At 35.5% G+C, this 21,318-nt stretch overlaps 1 protein-coding gene across 1 annotated transcript in view; it reads left to right on the top strand.

Annotated features, from left to right (window-relative positions):
* Window positions 1-21,318, top strand: part of SEL1L (SEL1L adaptor subunit of ERAD E3 ubiquitin ligase) — a gene marked incomplete at its 5' end in the record, with an annotated part of 58,750 nt that overhangs the window by 12,415 nt on the left and 25,017 nt on the right. The window contains 8 exons of the mRNA XM_044659983.1: window positions 4,844-5,011; window positions 10,167-10,272; window positions 12,591-12,753; window positions 13,749-13,802; window positions 13,891-13,950; window positions 15,498-15,579; window positions 17,784-17,938; window positions 19,770-19,826. Coding sequence (XP_044515918.1) covers window positions 4,844-5,011; window positions 10,167-10,272; window positions 12,591-12,753; window positions 13,749-13,802; window positions 13,891-13,950; window positions 15,498-15,579; window positions 17,784-17,938; window positions 19,770-19,826 — 845 coding nt within the window. The remainder of the gene's footprint in view (window positions 1-4,843; window positions 5,012-10,166; window positions 10,273-12,590; window positions 12,754-13,748; window positions 13,803-13,890; window positions 13,951-15,497; window positions 15,580-17,783; window positions 17,939-19,769; window positions 19,827-21,318) is intronic.

Raw genomic sequence — 21,318 nt, 5'->3', positions numbered from 1 at the left:
ATGATAGCATTAAGCTACTTAATGCACATAAATTATACTGATTTTATGTTCTCATGCTGCAAAGGCCCCTGACCCATCTTTCTATAGTCCTTTGCATTATTAGTAATTTAGATTCTTCAGAGATTGTTTAAAAGCCATACCAATCCAGTGGAATTGCCTGTCGGCTATGGGGGGGCGGGGAGGATTTTGGGGGAGAGGGAAAGAGTATGAATCATGTAACTATGGGAAAATATTCTAAATTTAAAAATTAAAAATAAATAAAAATAAAAATAAAAACCATACAACATCACTGAAAATTTTTAGTGTAAAGATAAGGTTTTGTCCAGCAAGCAGTTTGAGAATCATATAAGGTATTGCATGATTTCCTAAATTTGGCTAGCTTGTTCTGGGCTTAGTTCACTGTCCATCTGTAATGCCTATCTAAGGTATAAATACTGATGAACTAATTCAGTAGGGACAGCTAGGTGACACAGTGGAATATAGTATTGACCTGAAGTCAGGGAGACTTCCTTAGTTCTTCCTGAGTTCAAATCTGGCCTCAAATTTGGACTTAATAGCCATGTGACCCTGAGCAAGCCATTTAACCCTGTTTGTCTTAGTTTCCTCATTTGTAAAGTGAAATGGAAAAGGAAATTGCAAACCAATCCAGCATCTTTGCCATGGTTTTCACAAAGAGTCGAACATGACTGAAAAATGATTGCACAACCAACAATCTCTATGGACTTATTTAGATAACTATCATGGTTTGGGCAAAAAAGCATTTCTTATCTACTTAGTTTTTCCCATGTGGATTGTTAGGTTGATCTCTCTTGAATGGTCATGAATTTCATGGAACTTGTACAACCTATAATATTCTATAATAGAGAAATCTTACTCCTATATTTCACCATCATATGAAGGTGATTGTGGTTTTTAGAAGGCTATTTCAGTGGAGTACAAGCCCTGGCAGGTTTAACTGAGCTAAAAAACCTCCAAGTAGAGACCTTGTTATAGACTTATTCTATTAAGTATCAACCCAAATAAATGTGGATAAGCTTATCCTCAAAATAGTAGGTTAACACAGTAAGTAAATAATTCTTTGACCACAACAGCTTATAAAACAAAGGAAGATGCAAAAATGACCCACAGTCTTGTATGGTCTTTCTCTTCTTCCTCAGTGACAATGGCAGAATACTAGAACAAAGGCTAGAGCATGCTAAGAATCACACAATTATAATGTCTATAAACATTCATTTAATTGTTGGCATTACAAATGTGGGATCTTTCTCCAGGACAAATTCATTGATAGATCATTTGAGGCCTTGAACCATGTTAATATAGACATTCTTGCTGTAAATGAAACCAAAAGACTTAAGGCAATTGCAGCTAAGTGGAATGATGGCTCATAGGCTTTCCTTTGAAAGACAAATAAAGGAGTTGATGAAGTTGGTTTCCTCATGCTTTGAAGTATTATTCACTGTGATAAAAAGCAAAAAGATCACCAGGACAGGTTATGTTCATCAGTGTCTGCCTCACAAACATTCTGTGAGCAGATACTCCAGATGAAATGACTTGCTTGAAATCAAATATCCAGTAAGCATTTAGAGAGAGAAGGGACATCAGAGTCATCTATTCTAAGCCTTTTACTGACAGTTAAGAAAAGTAGCAGAGATGTAATCTAGATATTCTAATTACAATTTCAGGGTACTACTGTGTTAAGTAGCCTTTTAATTATTATTACTGTAAAAGAAATGGGTTGTCTTCTATGTTTTAATTCAGTGGTCTTTTCCATTACTTCTTAGTAGAATAATTTAATTTCCTGGTTACCTAATACAGTACAATGTAAAGCAGTAGTAAGAGAAAAAATCTACCATATGTGTGTTACTAGAATATCTAGTATTGATATATTAAAAACAAAGGATAACACAAAGGGAAATGAATTAAAAACTAACTTCCTTTTGCTCATACATTTAACTCAGTTTCTGAAAATAAAACACTATAACAGTCTCTAGTATTATAAGAATCTAATATTTTTGGTGCTCAAGCATTGAAAAAAACAAGGCTATAAAAACAGAATTGATTTAAGGAGATGTCTACTATTCATTGTTTACTACGTGAAAGGAAAAAGCTGGCATAATGACTAAACTAAGTAAGTCTCAAATCAGTTCAGCTTTGTTTTGAGGCTCAAATGATGTAATGTAAAGTGCTTTGTAAAAACTTAAAAATATTATCTAAATATTGATTATTACTATTTCTTTTACAAGAATAATAATTTAAAAACTACTAGTACCCTAGAAATTGTAATCATAATATCCAGATTATATGTCTGATACTTTCATCATCTGTCAGTAAAAGGTTCAAACTAGAGATGACTCTAAAGTCCCTTCTCACTCTAAATCTATGATCCTATGATCTCTCCAAGCTTTAGTTTCCTCATCTAAAAATTGAGGAGAGTGATACTTGAACCATATATTTCATTTGGTTGTCAGGATTAAATTAAATAATGGACATAAAATGTTTTACATGCAGCAAAATACAAATGTCATCATTGAGATTGTAAGGGGTAAAAAGGGGTTTGGGATAGGTTGAATATTAAAAGGTTTGGTCGCCAGGGAACTGAATAATTGTCAATTCCCAATTAAAGAGTAGCTTCAAGTCAAAATGACTTTTATGGAAGTTTATTTACAAATGAGAAGAGAGAGAGAAGTTAAGAAATTTAGAGAGAGGATAAGGTAAAATATTTAACCTGACAAACTAAATAATTTGCTTAGGTCCCTGGTTTAACCCAAGCAGATCTAACTAGTCCTCAATTAGAAAAAGGCCAAGCCAAGGCCCGAGGCCCAAAGGTCCTGTAAGAAGCAAAAGCTTCAGTCACAGAGTCTCTTTTGAAAGGGAAGTTCCTAAGAGAAGCTCAGGAAGATTCAGTCTTTACACTCACCACGTGGAATTCCAAAGGAAAGGTTTAAGAACAGCCTCACCAGCTCCAGAGCTCCTCCAGGTCCCGTTCACAAACCAGAAGCACTCCTTCAGGTCCTGTTCACGAACCAGAAGAGTGGAGCTGAGCTCACTGAGGTCTCTTTTAAAGGTGCTTATTTTGTGTCACTTCCTGTGCCTTCCTCTTAGTTTATGTGTCCAATTACAACAGATGCTTTTCTTAGGACTGCCCAGGAGGCAGTCAATAAATTTTGATTTGTCACTCACTCTAGCACACAGACCACCCAACTTGTGAGTTAAGTAGAGATGTTTTTTTCACCTTTGGTGATTAATTTAATCTAAAGATGGGTGGGGTAGATTTAATCTCATTATCACAAGATTGAGTAAATTACAGAATGGTAAGAAGAAACTCAAGAGACATCAGAGCTCATCTGACTCAACATATGTCTGAATGGTAATCCCCTTGTATAACAATTCCAACAAGTAGTTATCACCTAATGGGGAATTTAGGTGTAGTGTAAAGTGGACTTTCTTTAAAATTAGAGTAATCCAAGAGTTGAATGAGTTGCCTGGAGAGGTAGTGGGTTCTATTTCATTGGTATTTCAGCAGTGACTGGATGACCTTAGTGGTTATATTGTGGTGGAGGTTCCTTTTCCATATGAATTGAGTATTATGTTCTCATTTGAGTTGTTTGCCTTTGTGTCTTCAGAATTTCATTCTTAAGAGTTTCCCATGCCTCCTGGACTAATTTACCCTACATAATTTTAGGTCAGAGAATTTTATCCTTCCTCTGAACTCTGAAATCAGTTTTCCCAAAATATAGGATGCATGTATGTCATGCTTGTCTTTCCTCTTCTCCCAAGGATTCCATTATTTCACCTTAGCAGCCCATTCCCCACTATAAGTAAGAATCTAATGTAGAAGAGAATTTTCCTTTTTTGATCCTTCTCTCTTTTAAAGGATATTATCATTCATCCAAGTTTATAAATGAACAGCTTCTTTGTTTTAAGCAGATAAGAGAAATTTCCAGCTGTCTGGATAATTGATGTCCACCATCATTACTGCTCTATCATGACTTTGTAACAAGTTTGTCATTTGTTTCCTAAAATCTTTATATCTTTCTTCTTTTGTGCAAGTGATATTTTGTATGTGTAAGTGACAAAAGTTTATTTATAATCTTCCCCCGCAATTATCTCCAGCATTCTTTCCCCTTCCGAACACTGGATTTTCTCATATGACTAATAACTTCTTTAATACATAATGTTATATTCCCCTACCTCCTTTTTTTTTAAACCTCTTAGCTGTTTCTTATGAATGAGATATTCCCATCTAGCATCCTATTCAAGGTGTTTGGTGACTGGAAGATGGCTAGAGAGCAGGGAGTAACATGAATTATGGGGACTGGGGCTTTCCTGAAACAGTTGTCCAAGAGAAGTAGTCCCCAATTAGGAGAACTGAACACAATACTTTAAATGCTATCTGATACAGCCAAAGTATTAGCAGGACCATTTGCCTCCACCATTCTGGACACTGTCTCTCTTTTATTGTGTTATCATTCAGTTGTTTTTCAGTCATGTCTGGCTCTTTTAGAGGTTTTCTTGACAAAAATCCTGGAGTGGTTTGCCATTTCTTTCTCCAGCTCATTTGCAGATGAGGAACTGAGGTAAACATAGTTAAATGACTTCTCCAGGATCATCCAGCTAGTTTATGTCTTAGACCACATTTTAACTCCAAAAGATAAGTCTTCCAGGCATGGCACTCTATTCTCTGTGCCACCTAGCTGCTCTTTCTTTTAATGCAATTGATATTAAATGGTTCTGTAGGTACTGAAGATTTATTTATAATTGGGCAGAGGGAGTTGCTTTTTCAAAGAATTTTTTTCAGTGAGAATGATATTGTTTTATTCACTTTGTAATTTTTTCTTTACAGTTTTGACCGCCATTGAAGGTACAGCAGATGGGGAACCCTGCCACTTTCCCTTCCTCTTCCTTGAGAAAGAATATGCTGAATGTACATCAGATGGGAGGGAAGATGGGAGGCTATGGTGTGCCACAACCTATGACTACAAAACAGATGAAAAGTGGGGCTTTTGTGAAAGTAAGTATATTTTCAGAGACATGCCTAAGAAATTTCTTGTCTGAGCCAAGTTTTAAGAACTTTGCCCTCCTGGACCAATTTTTTCCCCTTTCTCCAGTTTTGAGCATTTAAAAAAGTTTTTACATTATTTCCATTTACTTTTTCTCTCCCCCTCCTCTCCTCAATCTAGAGAAAATAAAGGAAACTCAAACCCCAATAACAGATATATATGAATCAAACAAAGCACAATTCCACATGTCTCATTAATTAATTAATTAATTAGGTGTCTCATTCTTCTTCTTGAATCCATCACCTTATCATGAGGTGAGTAGCATCAGTCCTTTGGAATCATAGTTAGTCATTGTATTCAAGTTTTTAAGTTTTTTCAAAGTTATTTGTCTTTACAGAGTCATATAAATTGTTCTCCTGTTGCTGCTCACTTCATCACAAATTTATACAAGTCTTCCCAGGTTTTCTTAAAATCGTCCCTTTCATCACTTCTCATGGCACAATAAAATCTATTAACATTGTTACAAATAAAATTGATATAGAAGGGTATATTCAAAAAGTATTAATGGTTTATTATAATCCATATTGGTAATTAAGAAAGCCACATGCCTGCTAAGATCTAATTCAAAATACCCACCATTACCTCTGCCCACCTGGCTGCTTCACAGGAAAAGAAAGCGTCTCAATCAAGTTCTGAGACTTTATACCTTTGTCTACATAATCACATTTCCTGCCCACTTGTATTACACAAGAGGAATCATGGGAAATGTAGTTTTCAAGTCCTTTAAACGTCCACAGGAAGTTTATATCAAGGACCTGAATATTAAGACTCAATGAACCCCAAAGAACCCCAAATTTCCAACATTCATGAACCATAATTTGTTCAGCCACTTCCTGTTTTATCTCCTTTGTTATGTTATTAATAATATACATTATAGGAGCTCTAGGTGGCTCAGTCTCCATTGAGGCCAGGCCTAGAGACCAGAGTTTAAATCTCAGACATTTCCTAATTGTGTGACCCTGGGCAAGTCACTTAACCCCCACCACCTAGCCCTTACTGCCCTTCTGTCTTAGAGTCAATACACAGAATTGATTCTAAGTTGGAAAGTAAGAGCTTAAAAATAAATAAATAATATACATTATACATATGGATCCTTTTCCTCTTATTATTTTTTTTTCTTTTTTGGCCTATGAGAGGTATCTGGTTCAAGAAGTATGCACAGCTTAGTGCCTTTGGAGATCATTTCAAGTAGTTTTCCAGAGTGGCTAGACCAGTTCTGAGTTCTTTCAATATTTCAATACTGTGTTTGTCTTCCTGTAGCCCTTCTAACAATCATAATTTTTTGTTTTCATCATCTTTGCTAATCTGATAGGTATGGGATTGAACCTCAGAATTGTATTAATTTGCATTTCTCTAATTAGTGATTTGGAGCACTTTGTCATGGTTAATAGTTTGCATTTCTTCCTTTGGGAACTTACTTCTTATACCCTTTAACCATTTATTAGTTAGAGAAATTTTGTTCATTTTTTTTAATTAATTTGTTTATTTTTAGAAAAATATTTCATGGTTACATAATTCATGTTTTTACTTTACCCTTCACCCTCTCAAACTCCACCCCACCCCCCACACCCATAGCTAACTCACATTTCCACTGGTTTTAACATGTGTGGTCAGTAAAGACTTATTTACATATTATTGATAGTTGCATTGGTGTGGTCCTTTCGGGTCTACATCCCCAATCGTGTCCTCATCAACCCAAGTGTTCAAGCAGTTGTTTTTCTTCTGTGTTTCCTCTCCTGTAGTTCTTCCTCTGAATGTGGGTAGCATTCTTTTCCATAAATCCCTCAGAATTGTATTGGGTCATTGCATTGCTGCTAGTACAGACGTGTCCATTACATTCGATTTTACCGCAGTGTATCAGTCTCTGTGTACAATGTTCTTCTGGCTCTGCTCCTTTCACTCTGCATCAATTCCTGGAGGTCTTTCCAGTTCACACAGAATTCCTCCAGTTTATTATTCCTTTGAGCACAATAGTATTCCATCACCAACATAAACCACAATTTGTTCAGCCATTCCCCAACTGAAGGGCACACCAAGATAAATTCAGAATGGGTGAAAGACTTGAATATAAAGAAGGAAACTGTAAGTAAATTAAGTGAACACAGAATAGTATACTTGTCAGATCTCTGGGAAAGGAAAGATTTTAAAACCAAGCAAGAGTTAGAAAAAATTACAAAATGTAAAATAAATAATTTTGATTATATTAAATTAAAAAGGTTTTGTACAAACAAAAACAGTGCAACCAAAATCAGAAGGGTAACAACAAACTGGGAAAAAAATCTTTATAATAAAAAACTCTGACAGGGGTCTAATTACTCAAATAAACAAGGAGCTAAATCAGTTGTATTAAAAAATCAAGCCATTCCCAAATTGATAAATGGGCAAAGGACATGAATAAGCAATTTTCAGATAAAGAAATCTAAAGTATCAATAAGCACATGAGAAAGTGTTCTAAATCTCTAATAATTAGAGAAATGCAAATGAAAACAACTCTGAGGTACCACCTCACACCTAGCAGATTGGCTAAAATGATAGCAGGGGAGAGTAATGAATGTTGAAGGGGATGTGGCAAAATTGGGAGGTTAATGCACTGCTGGTGGAGTTGTGAAGTGATCCAACCATTCTGGATGGCAATTTGGAATTATGCCCAAAGAGCGATAAAAGAATGCCTGCCCTTTGATCCAGCCATACCATTGTTGGGTTTGTACCCCAAAGAGATCATAGATAAACAGACTTGTACAAAAATATTTATAGCTGCGCTCTTTGTGGTGGCAAAAATTTTGTTCATTGTTGACTAGGTTTGTAGCAGCCAAGAAATGACCTCACCAATCAGAATATATTAATTGTATATTTTCAGGCTATGCTTAACACCTAACAAAAAATGCTTTCCTAAATAGTAAATGCTTACTTAGGTGTTCATTAAATTTAATTAAAAGATATAGGACTAACAAAAGATCAAGAATATCAAGGGAAATAATGAAAAAAAAATGTGAAGGAAGGGGGCCTAGCAGTACCAGATATTAAACTATACTATAAAGCAGCAGTCACCAAAACAATATGGTACTGGCTAAGAGATAGAGAGGAGGATCAATGGAATAGACTTGGGGTTAATGATGTCAGCAAGACAGTGTATGATAAACCCAAAGAGCCCGACTTTTGGGACATGAATCCACTATTTGACAAAAACTGCTGGGAAACTTGGAAAACAATATGGGAGAGATTAGGTTTAGATCAACATTTCACACCCTACACCAAGATAAATTCAGAGTGGGTGAATGACCTGAATATAAAGAGGGAAGCTATAAATAAGTTAAGTGAACACAAAATAGTATACCTATCAGATCTCTGGGAAAGGAAAGATTTTAAAACCAAGCAAGAGTTAGAAAAAATTACAAAATGTAAATTAAATGGTTTTGATTATATCAAGCTAAAAAGCTTTTGTACGAACAAAAACAATGTAGTCAAAATCAGAAGGGAAACAACAAATTGGGAAAAAATCTTTATAACAAAAAACTCTGACAGGGGTCTAATTACTCAAATATACAAGGAGTTAAATCAATTGTATAAAAAATCAAGCCTTTCCCCAATTGAAAAATGGGCAAGAGACATGAATAGGACATTCTCAGGTAAAGAAATCAAAAGTATCAATAAGCACATGAGAAAGTGTTCTAAATCTCTAATAATTTGAGAAATGCAAATGAAAACAACTCTGAGGTACCACCTCACACCTAGCAGATTGGCTAAAATGAAAGAAGGGGAGAGTAATGAATGCTGGAGGGGATGTGGCAAAATTGGGACATTAATGCATTGCTGGTGGAATTGTGAACTGATCCAGCCATTCTGGCTGGCAATTTGGAACTATGCTCAAAGGGCTATAAAAGAATGCCTGCCCTTTGATCCAGCCATAGCATTGTTGGGTTTGTACTCCAAAGAGATCATAGATAAACAGACTTATACGAAAATATTTATAGCTGCACTTTTTGTAGTGGCAAAAAACTGGAAAATGAGAGGATGCCCTTCAATTGGGGAATGGCTGAACAAATTGTGGTATATGCTGGTGATGGAATACTATTGCGCTAACTGGAGGAATTCCAGGTGAACTGGAAAGACCTCCAGGAACTGATGCAGAGCGAAAGGAGCAGAGCCAGAAGAACATTGTACACAGAGACTGATATACTGTGGTAAAATCAAATGTAATGGACTTCTGTACCAGCAGCACTGCAATGACACAAGACAGCTCTGAGGGATTTATGGTAAAGAACGCTACCCACATTCAGAGGAAGACCTGCAGGAGAGGAAACATATAAGAAAAACAACTGCTTGAACGCATGGGTTGGGGTGGACATGATTGGGGATGTGGACTAGAAACGACCACACCAATGCAACTAACAATATGGAAATGGGCCCTTAACAAGGACACATGTTACAACCAGTGGAAATGTGCGTCAGCCATGGGTGAGGGGAGAGCGGGGGGTGAAGGGGAAAGTAGGGGTATGAAGCATGTAATCAGGTTAAACATGAATATTAATAAATGTATTAAAAAAAAGATATAGAACTATTGTCCCAATTACAGAATTCCTCCATCTTCCAATTATGCAAATTTTCAATTTACCATAGTTTTAGAAAGTTTGAAATTCATATTCTCTAACTTTTTTTGTTTTGTTTTTTTAAACCCTTGTACTTCGGTGTATTGTCTCATAGGTGGAAGAGTGGTAAGGGTGGGCAATGGGGGTCAAGTGACTTGCCCAGGGTCACACAGCTAGGAAGTGGCTGAGGCCGGGTTTGAACCTAGGACCTCCTGTCTCTAGGCCTGACTCTCACTCCACTGAGCTACCCAGCTGCCCCTTATTCTCTAACTTTTAATAATTTTTAATTATTCAAATTAGAATCATTTTTACATTTTGCCCCCTGTATTGCATTCACCCTGCCCACCCATCCAAATACATTCCAAAGTTAAGCCAGATATTAATAAAGATCTCTTTGACAGAGAAAAAGAGATGTCTTGGTAGCTTTAGCTACAAAACATACCAAAAATATATTGCAGAATAATATTTAGGATAAAATTGAAATCACTTTTAACTTATGTGGCTTACTCTTAATTTTTAGCTGAAGAACAAGCTCATAAGAGACGACAGATGCAGGAAGCGGAAGCTGTTTACCAGGCTGGGATGAAAATTCTCAATGAAAGCAGTAAAAAGACCCAAAAGAAAGAGTAAGTAGCTTTGCCCCCACCTTCTGATCTAATACATTTCTAATAATGAAAAAAAGACCATTCCTGAGATAAATTGTGAGATATTTAACCCAAGAAGTGTTTGGGTCTTTACTTACATCTACAAAAGAAGCCTCCTATGTTAGATGAATTTAAATGATATTGGTTTTTATTGAATTTTATCTTGGAATAAAAGATAAATGACTTCCAAACCATTCTTTACCCTCTTCTTCCAAAATATGAGAAAAAAAATTTCTTTAAAAATAATTAACAAGATCTTCTGCAGGACTTATGGGGAAAATACCAGTTGGATGGTTTTTCAGCACAAAACAGTGGCTACACATAATCCTTTTGTACTGAGGAGATAGTTACCTAGCCCTTGGAGTTGTCCATGTTTATAATAACTCTGTGTTAGATGTAGTAAACTTCTTCTTAAAAGTTCATGCCACTTTTTATTCTTACGCCACCATTTAAATAATCTTTATTTATATCAACAATTCAGATAGTAACTATGAATTATGTTATTTTAAAATGTTTATATGGGGACAGCTGGGAAGCTCAGTGGATTGAGAACCGGGCCTAGAGACAGAAGGTCCTAGGTTCAAATCTGGCCTCTGACACTTCCTTTCTGTGTGACCCTGGACAAGTCACTTAATCCCCTTTGCCTAGCCCTTACCACTCTTCTGCCTTGGAACCAGTACATAGTATTCATTTTAAGGCAGAAGGTAAGGGTTTTTAATATATTTATCATTATTTATTATTAGAAAAACATATAGGTATGTATATACACAGCAGTTAATGAAGAAGACGAGAGGTCCTAAGTTCAAATGCGGCCTCAGACACTTCCTAGGTGTGTGACCCTGGGCAAGTCACTTGACCCCCATTGCCCACCCTTACCACTCTTCCACCTATGAGACAATACACAGAAGTTAAGGGCTCACAAAATAAATAAATAGATAGATAGATAGATAGATAGATAGATAGATAGATAGATAGATAGATAGATAGATAGATGAACATTTAAAAAAAAAGTTAATGAAGAGAAATTTGAATAAATTTGATTTATTCCACAATGATGCATTCTCAACATTAACCAAGAACTGGGACCCTCTTTGAAGGCTTTTGAAGACTACTTAATATTATTTGAATGTATTTTCAGAAGTGGAGGAGGGAGTTGGACTGCCAACTCCCAAATCTTAGGTTATGGCTCTAAGCATTGAAATGTAAACCACATCTCACTATAAAACAAAAAGTCTTTTGTAGTATTAAAAAAACTGGTTCCGTAACATTTGAGTAACTTCTACTGATTTTGATGAACTAGAAATATGTGTTTACAATTAAAAAAACAACAACAAAAACAACAGGTTACCTCTAGTAAGAGCTCTCTACCAGATAGCCATGGGAAAGTGGAAAGACTCCATCCAGGCCTGTTTTCCATGGATATTTTTTACGTAGGGTCAGCCCTAAGACATTATTAGGAAAAAAAAACCAGTTGGCTTTATAGACCATGCTCTCAAATACAAATCACTAAACTTTTGCTTCCTAAATTCACATATGGTTCCTTTGCACTGTTTATCTTTGATTTTCATATTCAGAGTTAACTTTCCCACAGTATGTCTGTCTGTATGAACATAAGTGATGAAAACCGTAATACAGTTCTTCCCACAATAAGTTCTCTGATTAGAGATTATAGCTAATAATACAGTTTTCTAGGCCCTTTTGCTATTTCCAGTACCTGCTCTCATTTTAGGACCTGTATAATGTGCCTTTATTTAAAATCAACTGTACTATTTGCTTTTGCTCCCAGTCAGTATAGAATGTTAGAGTTTCCCACCAGGTCGGGATTAAGAACCTACAACTAGAGCTAGAATCTGTGATTTCGATTTGAAAACAGTCAAGCATTTGTTCATTATTCATTTTGTGTTTCATGCTTTTGATTCCCTCTAACTTTGGCACAAGTTGTTGAGTAGCTTTAGGCAGAAAAATTAAAATATTATTATTAATATTTTTACACATGCCACTTCACTGAATTGCTATAGTACAAGTCTTTTGTTTAACAATGAATTTGAAACAACATTTTTGAATTATAATCAAATTCAATAAGAATATCTAGTGAATGGGGAAAATTGGTAAGGGATAGGAGCATAGTTTACTGCAGGACTACAGCATAGTTTACTCATACTCAATTTTCTTAACAATATCACCTTAATGGAATTAAGAGCAATAGCATTTTGTAATGTCAGGAAGGTCCATTCTGCACATTTTAATTTTTATGTTATGTTTTTACAAAAGATACTAACTCTTACTGTTGATCTTTTAAGGGCATATCGGTATCTTCAAAAAGCAGCAGATATGAACCATACCAAGGCCATGGAAAAAGTGTCTTATGCTTTTCTGTTTGGAGATTACCTAAAGCAGGATGTCCTTGCAGCAAAAGAACTATTTGAGAAATTAACTGAAGAGGGTTCTCCTAAGGGACAAACAGTAAGAATGCTTTTGGGGGACCCTCTGGATACATATAGATTCCCCAGTTATTTAGAAGTTTATTTTTTCACCCTATCTTCACACCTCTGCAAGTTGTCAAGTAAGATCCAAAGATAAAATATCTCTTATTAAACTTCAGTAAATGTTCCTATTATGTATGTTTTGATTGTTTAGTCTTTCTGCTTGTTGACATTAGTATTATAGTCAGTTAAAACAATTTACTGCATTGATGTTGCTGAGGCTCATTTAAGTTTGCAGAGAGGAAGGTAACACAAAGTCCATCACCATATCTTTAATTTCAAAACACCTAGAATTATTGCTGAATCTTAAAATCTTTGTGGTTAAACTCATAAATCTGTTTAAAAGTAAATACTAACTACCACTCAGTAAGTCTTCTTATGAGGACAAAGACAATATTAGTACTCTTGAGAGCTTAATTACTCAAACCATCTTCTATGTATTCTGTGTTTTGATATGTAGTCATTTTAAATATGAATAATTTTGAAAGCTATATATTTTTGTGCATATACAAATTGCAAATTACTTTGTGTGTGTCTATATATGTGTGTTTATGTGTACATGTGTGTACACTTTACCCAGTTGCTTTGGTTTGACCTTTGCTTTCTTTCTATAATGTTATCTCAAATTCAAATCAAAAGCGAAATACAATTCATATATCAGCATATTGATCCTTAGGCTGGGGCACTGGGGAATGAAACCCCTCCTTTTCTGGCCAGTTTAGAGCCCAGGCTGAAAACAAGAGAAGCCTTTTACATAATCCTAAAATGAGTAAACAGAATTTTTTTTCTCATTTTCTTATTATTTATAGCCTCTGGAGTGATTTCCAGAGCTCTGCAATTTTGTAAGAGGCCTAGTAGTTCATTTCTGGAATTAGTAAACCCTTGTACAACTCTTATATTATAAAAACTTAAGTCTACTTTTGAACATCTCTTGCAAAGTAACAAGTCTTATTTGTATCATGTGTTTGATTTCAGGCTCTTGGCTTTCTCTATGCCTCTGGACTTAGTGTCAACTCCAGTCAGGCAAAGGTAATACTCAAGGAGCTTCATTTTGCTTTCATTTGAACTTGACAAAAATGTGTCTGTGTTCATTCAAGCCTTTTTTGTTCTCTTGTAGGCTCTGGTTTATTATACTTTTGGAGCTCTTGGGGGTAATCTCATTGCTCACATGATTTTGGTAAGCAAGACCTAATTTGGGGGGGAATATTCATGTCACTATAGTGAAACTTGGTAAGATTATACAGCAGTGAAGAAAAGTTGTTATATGTGTAAGAGCTGTGGGTATTTTTATTTTCAGTGTAACTTTTGGTGTTAAATTTGCTTGCATTTAATATTTTTGACCAAATTCCATCAAATGCTATTTCGTATTTGCATGGCAGACTGTCCCTTAGATGGATAATGATTGGAATAGTGCACAAGTTTTATCTTCAATATAATTAATTAATAACTATAATAACTAAAATTGTAAGAGTTAATATCTTACTAAGAGTGCTGTCAATGCTTCACATGTTATCTCATTTTGATTCTCAAAACTACCTAGAAAGATAGGCACTGTTGTTATCCTCATTTTACAAGTGAGGAAAATGAAATTGTCAGAGGTTAAATGACTTAACCTAGTATCATTCATCTAGTAAGTATTTGAGGCAAGAATTCAAACTGTGGTCTTTCTGATTCCCAAGGTCACCATTCTCTCCACAATGCCGCATGACTCCTTCAAAGTCACATAACTGAGTCACACAACTAGCGAAGCTATTAATTAACAATTTACCTCATCTAATGGACTTATCTCATTCTTTAACCTGCTTTACCTCCCTACAGCTTTTAACACCATTGGCCATACCCATATTTCCCTAGTTTTGAAGTCAGAGTATCTAGGTTGAATCCCAACTTGCTGCTTAATACTTTTAAGATAAGATCATATATTCATTTATATCTCATTTGTAAAATGAAGGGTTTGGACTAGCTCAATCTCTAAAATTTCTTCCAGCTCAAAATCTATGATCCTGTGATCTCTCCTCCTAGATACTTTCTCCTTATGTTTTTGTAACACTGCTTTCACCATGATGGTGCATGCCTATAGTCCCAATATCTGAGATGACTGATGCTTGTTAGATAGGCTGAGTTTGAGAATTCTGAACTCTAGTAGGACCAAAGCCCTAGGCTTAAGTAAGAGTTAGAGAATATGTTACAGTACAAATTAAACTTAAAAGTTTGTCCTGCCCCACCCCCCCACCAACCCTCATCAAGAGCTGGTTGTTAAAAACATTTATCAGGAGGCAGCTGGGTGGAGTGAGAGTCAGGCCTAGAGACAGGAGGTCCTAGGTTCAAACCCGGCCTCAGCCACTTCCCAGTTGTGTGACCCTGGGCAAGTCACTTGACCCCCATTGCCCACCCTTACCAATCTTCCACCTATGAGACAATACACCAAAGTACAAGGGTTAAAAATTAAAAAAAAATTATAAAAAAAAAAAAAACATTTATCAGCATACTTCTGTTCTATTTTGGCTATTCAGAGGCTTTTTAAAAACTTCCTTCCTGGTTCCCAACTTTTTTTTTTTAAGAAACTGAAATTGTTTAATAAACTTTTGATTATTGACATACTTGGATGAAACAAAAAAATGTGTTTTTTATTATGATTTAATTACTGGTTTTGTAAATAGTGCTATTAAAAAACTATCCTTCTTTTATATGATAATTGACTGTGCTTTCCTGTTTCCTTTTCAGGGTTACCGGTACTGGGCTGGGATTGGAGTCCTTCAGAGCTGTGAATCTGCACTCACTCACTATCGTCTTGTGGCCAATCATGGTATCTTGTTTCAATGCTTTATTAATTTGAGAATTTATTAATAAAATCCATATCTGGGTAGTTAATAAGAAGAGCTAAAAACCTTAAAATTTAAGATTTCCAAAGCACTTTACCTCTATATTTTTTTGAAATCTTTACACATGATTGTATTGTAGCCTCCAAGAAAATAATTTCTAGTCTATAATAATATCAGAATTGAAATGGCCTCAATGGCCATCTAGTCCAACTCTTATTTGAAAAAAGAATCCTTTCTACAAAATCCTTGACAAAGCAATCATCTGTCCTCTTCAAAAATTCTAGTGAGCAAGAACTAGCTAATTGCTAAAGCTGCCTGTTTCAACGGAGGAAAACACTCATCCTTTTAAGGAAGTTCTTTCTTATATTAAACCGGAATCTTCCTCTCTGCAACTTCTAACCAGTGTTCCTAGTGGTGCCCTCTGAAGCAGAGAAAGTCTAATTCAGTCCATCTTCTACAAGACATCCCTTCACATACTTAAGACTTCTATCATGTTCCTTCCCCTGGGGTCCCTGGTTTTCTCTTCAGGCCAAACATTACCTCCCGTAGATGCTCTCTAACTTATCTATGTGCTTTCTAAAACATGATATTAGAATTGAACACAATATTCCCACTGTAATCTGTCTAGATCATAGTACAGTTGGACTGTCTTCTCCCTAGGCCTGGCGACTATGTCTCTGTTAATGTAGCCTTCGGGAGCTCAGTAGTTTTTCTAGCTGCCATGTCACTGTTTACTCATTGAGCTTGCAGTCCACTAAAACAGTCTGATATGGCACACACAGACTCTAGTTAAACTTTCTCCATTTTATACTTGTAAATTTGGATTGTTGAACACAATTTCTTGTAATCTTATCCAAAAAAATAAAGGAAAGAGCAGCTAGGTTGCTCAGTGAATAGAGTTGTGAGGCCTTGGGTTCAAATTTTACCTCAAACACTTCCTAGCTGTGTGATCCTGAGTAAGTCACTTAACCCTAGTTGCTTAGCTTCTGAAGAAGAGGAATCATCTCATTCTTTGCATTTGTGTTCCCAGCACCTAGCATACTGCCTGGCTCTTAGTAGGCATTTAATAAATGCTTTTTAATTTATCTAGTCCATCTTCTTTTTCTCTGCACCACCCACTCCCCCAGGCTGGAAGACTGGGGAAGACCCTCATGGGCTAGATCCCAGTACTGGGTCTCAATCCACTGATCTACCCAGCTGCCCCCAGCATCTAGTATTGACTAAAAGAATCTGTCATTTGAGATTGCATAATTTTTATCTGAGTAGGGGACATTCTGTAAGCATTATTGTTCTTAAATTTTAAGCTCCTGAAGTGATAAACTTTGTCCTTAATTTGGATTATATGGGATGCAAACCAGTGCTACTGAGATTCTTAGATTAATGTAGTTATAACAAAATTAAACAAAAAAGGAAGCTTCCATACCAGTCATAATTTTTTCCCAGTAAATCTTTAGTCTGTTCTGCTTTGTAAATGCCAAAAATCTCTAATGTATATATTGGCATGGAAGTTTAAACTTGTTCCATTTTTCCAAATTAGACCAATATGCCTCAGGCAGCATATATAGTCTTTCAAGGTTCAGGGTGTTCACCATGTTAGTGTCAGATTTCACAGGGTTTTGGATGCTTTACTAAGGGCATCATGCATCACCATGACTAGATCAGTGCTTCCTCTTCTTAATGCTCACTACCTCTTTATATATTCTGGAATTGACTTGTCAGGAACCAAAGCTGAGTTTCAGCTGCCACTCTCTTCCCTAGCTCATTTTTTTAAAAGTGAGATGACATCTGCTCTTCTCAAGATCACTGACAAGTGGCTTAGAAATTGCATTCGCCAATTCTTTCAGTAAATACTTTGTTTATACCAGGCAGTTTAAATTCAGGGACATCTAGTTCTGCTTTTATTATCTCTTTTCATGGAAATCTAGTTTATTACAAATTACTTACATTTTTTCTCCTTTGGGTTCTGCTTTTCAGATTCTTTAGTGTGGAGGGTAGAAAGGAGCAGAAGTTCTTGATCTCTTAACATAACTTATTGTTTGCTTGCCTATTAATAACTATGATATTAAAAAATTCCTTTAGTGGTGAATAAGTTCATATAAATATGTGTTAATTTGTATTGTCAATATTTCTTCATGAAACTTCATGTTTTTTCGTGATATGTTAATGCTTTGTAAACCTTTGTTTTCAGTTGCCAGTGATATCTCACTGACAGGAGGCACAGTAGTACAAAGAATTCGTCTGCCTGATGAAGTAGAGAATCCAGGAATGGCCAGTGGAATGCTAGAAGAAGATTTGATTCAGTACTACCAGTTCCTAGCTGAAAAGGGTGATGTACAAGCACAGGTACATTTATCCCACAGGGAGGTGGGGTGTGAGGTATGGGAATATTAAAATCTTATATTTTAAGCAGTTAAATTTGAGTCATCATGAACACAAAAATTAGCCTTGGGAAAAAAAGTTATCTTCCATTGGCCGTTTTCTGAAAAGGGAGATCACAAAGGTGATAGATAATAAAATGCTTCAAAGTCCAGAATTTAGCAATGACAGAGAATAGCATCCAGTATTTTTTTTTTAAACCTTACCTTCCATCTTAGAATCAATACTATGTATTGGTTCCAAGGCAAAAGAGTAGTAAGGGCTAGGCAATGGGGGTTAACAGGGTCATATAACTAGGAAGTGTCTGAAGTAAGATTTGAACCTAGAACCTCTGTCTCTAGGCCTGGTTCCCAATTCACTGAGCTACCCAGCTGCCCTCAGTATTCAGTATTGACTAAAAGAATCTGTCATTTGAGATTGCATAATTTTTTTCTGAGTAGGTGACATTTTTTTTTTACTTTAAAATTTTATTTAATTAATTTAGAGTATTTTTCCATGGTTACATGATTCGTGTTCTTTCTCTCTCCTCCCACCCCACTCCTGTAGCCAACGAGCAATTAATTCCATTCGGTTTTACATGTGTCATTGATCGAGACCTATTTCTATATTACTTACATTTGCATTAGGGTGATCGTTTAGAGTTTACATCTAAGGAACATTCTATAAACATTATTGATCTTACATTTTAAGCTCCTGAAGTGATAACCTTTGTCTTTAATTTGGATTATATGGAATACAAACCAATGCTATTGAGATTCTTAGATTAATGTAGTTTATAACAGAATTAAACAAAAAAAGGAAGCTTCCATACCAGGCATAAATTTTTTCCAGTAAATCTTTAGTCTGTTCTGCTTTGTAAATGCCAAATATCTCTGGTATATATAAATTAGGAGAAATTTATCTGATTTTGAGACTGACAAAATTTAATTTTACCTATAAAATGTCAGTAATTTTAAATTTAAATTTAATTTCTAGCTCACAAAACACAGAAGCACTATAATCCATTAATCATTTTATCCATGAATTGTTCCATCACATTCGAGACTAAGGCAAGCTAATAGTACTTCTTTTAAAGAGTTATGAAAGTCTAAATCTTTGTATATTGTAAGAGGGAGATTTCTTTGTTGGTCTAATTTTGTGTTCCAATAATACAACAGCAACATTGTCTGATGATATATGTGAACATCAGATTTAAGGTTGCCCTAGATATTATTGTACCCAGTAATAGCGTTATTGTAACGGTGATCAACTGTGAAAGACTTAACTACTTCAATCAATACAGTGATCCAGGATGATTGAAAAGAACTTATGATGAAGAATACTGTACACCTCCAGAAAGAAAACTATTGAATTTTGATTGCAGACTGAAACACTTTTTTCATTTTCTTTTTTCTTACTTTTTTTTTTTGCAGTATGGCTAATATGAAAATATGTTTTGCAGGACTTCATCTGTATAATGAGTATCATACTGCCTGCCTTCTCAGTGGAGGGGGTTTGCCCTCAGGGGCAAAGGAAGGGAAGAATTTAGAATTCAAATTTTTTTAATATTTTTTAAAAGATTTAGGGTTTACAAAGTATTTTACATCTGTTTTCTTATTTAATCTTCACAACCACCCTGGGTTGTACAAAAATGAGTCTTATTATACCCATTTTACATTCATCTGAATTTTAGAGGGTCTAAATGGTCACAAAACTAATATCAGATGTTTGAACCCACATCTCTGCTGACACCAAATCTAGTGCCCAAAGTTCCTCAGTTAATCAGTCAGGTTTACTTGTAATTTTTCTTAAATTTCAGGTTGGTCTGGGGCAGCTACATTTGCATGGAGGGAGAGGAGTAGAACAAAACCACCAGGTAACTTGCCTTTTTTGTTCTTTATGTTTTAGCCAGACCTCTGAATGAAAAAAGTAAGGAATGAGAAGGTTGCAAAAAGAGAGTCCAAAGAATTATTTAGATGTATGGTTTTTAATACTATATATGTAATAAGTACCATATTTCTTGCCTTTTAATGGATGGCGGAGGGGTAGAGAGAGAGAGAGAGAATGTGCTACTTAAAATATATTGTTTAAAAATTATTTAGATGCATCTGTGGTTTCACAAAATCTAGGAATTCTAAGGAATGTCAAAAGCTACCCAGTAGGTCATATGACCTAAAATTTCCTCTGCAGCATTGCTGTTAGATAACCATCCACTGTCAGCTTAAAGAATTCCTATAAGGGGAAAAGCACTTTTTTCTGCATAAGTTCCTTCTACTTTTTGATAGCTTTAATTGCGAGGTAGTTTTTTTTATTACATTGAGGTACCTAGGCAAAAGTTACCTCTTTCCAACTTCCACTCATTGCTCTTAGATCTGTTTCCTTGAGCCAAGCAGACCAATTTTTAGAGCTTTTCATGTAATAGCCCATTAATTATTGCTGTTATACTTGACTTATTGGAAAAATACCGGACCTGAAATCCGAGGACCTTGCTCTTCCAGTTATTACCTGTTTGACTATGGGCAATTCTCTCCAGGTCTAAGTTTCTGTAGGATTAAAAATTAATAATTCCAATACTCCAATGATTATTTCTTATAAGATATAACAACAACAACAACAATAATAATAATAATAAGCCAATGAAAAATAGCTTCAGTAAAGAGAAAAGAAAAGTTTCCAGACCTAACACCCTGGAGAGAGCCCAGAACCGTCAGAGCTGAGAGCCCCTGAAGGTGAGGTTTCCAGCCAATTTATTTCCCAAACCTCAGGACACCAGGTGAGGATGCAACTCAGAAAGAGGCTGGACAATGCAGCTCAGGTACATCAAATTTCCACCTACACATTTCCTCAACCATAAGATGAAAGAGCTGGATAAGAAGATTTCCTAAGGTCCCTAGTAGCTCAAAACATATTGTCTTATGTTCTAAGTCTATCTAGTTCCTTTAACTGATTCTAGTATTATATGGTATTTATTCCTCTTACCATTCTATTTGCCACTGGACATGCTCAAGGTTGTCCTTGTCATTATTCACATTTAACACCCTCAGCTAAACAACAGAATTGGTCAAACCAGGATTGAATACAACAAGGCTATCTGTACAGCCAAGGATATCATTAGATTTTTTATGTTTGTCACATTTCATATCACATCATATATAATATATAGCTTAGTAAAAATTGGCGTATCATTCTAGTCCATCAGAATACTTTTGGATCTTGACTATATCATCTATTGTGCCAGTTATTGCTTTCACTGTAATATCATTTGCAAATTTGATAGGCATATCTTCTATGCCTTCATCCAAAGTATTAATAAAAATGTTGAATAGCCCAGACTCAATAAGATCTCTGGAGTTCTTTGCTAGAGACCA

Source organism: Gracilinanus agilis, chromosome 2, assembly GCF_016433145.1.
Source record: "Gracilinanus agilis isolate LMUSP501 chromosome 2, AgileGrace, whole genome shotgun sequence".
Classification (NCBI taxonomy): Eukaryota; Metazoa; Chordata; class Mammalia; order Didelphimorphia; family Didelphidae; genus Gracilinanus; species Gracilinanus agilis.
Note: the sequence above shows the minus strand (reverse complement) of the source record. Positions and strands in the feature narration are given on the sequence as shown.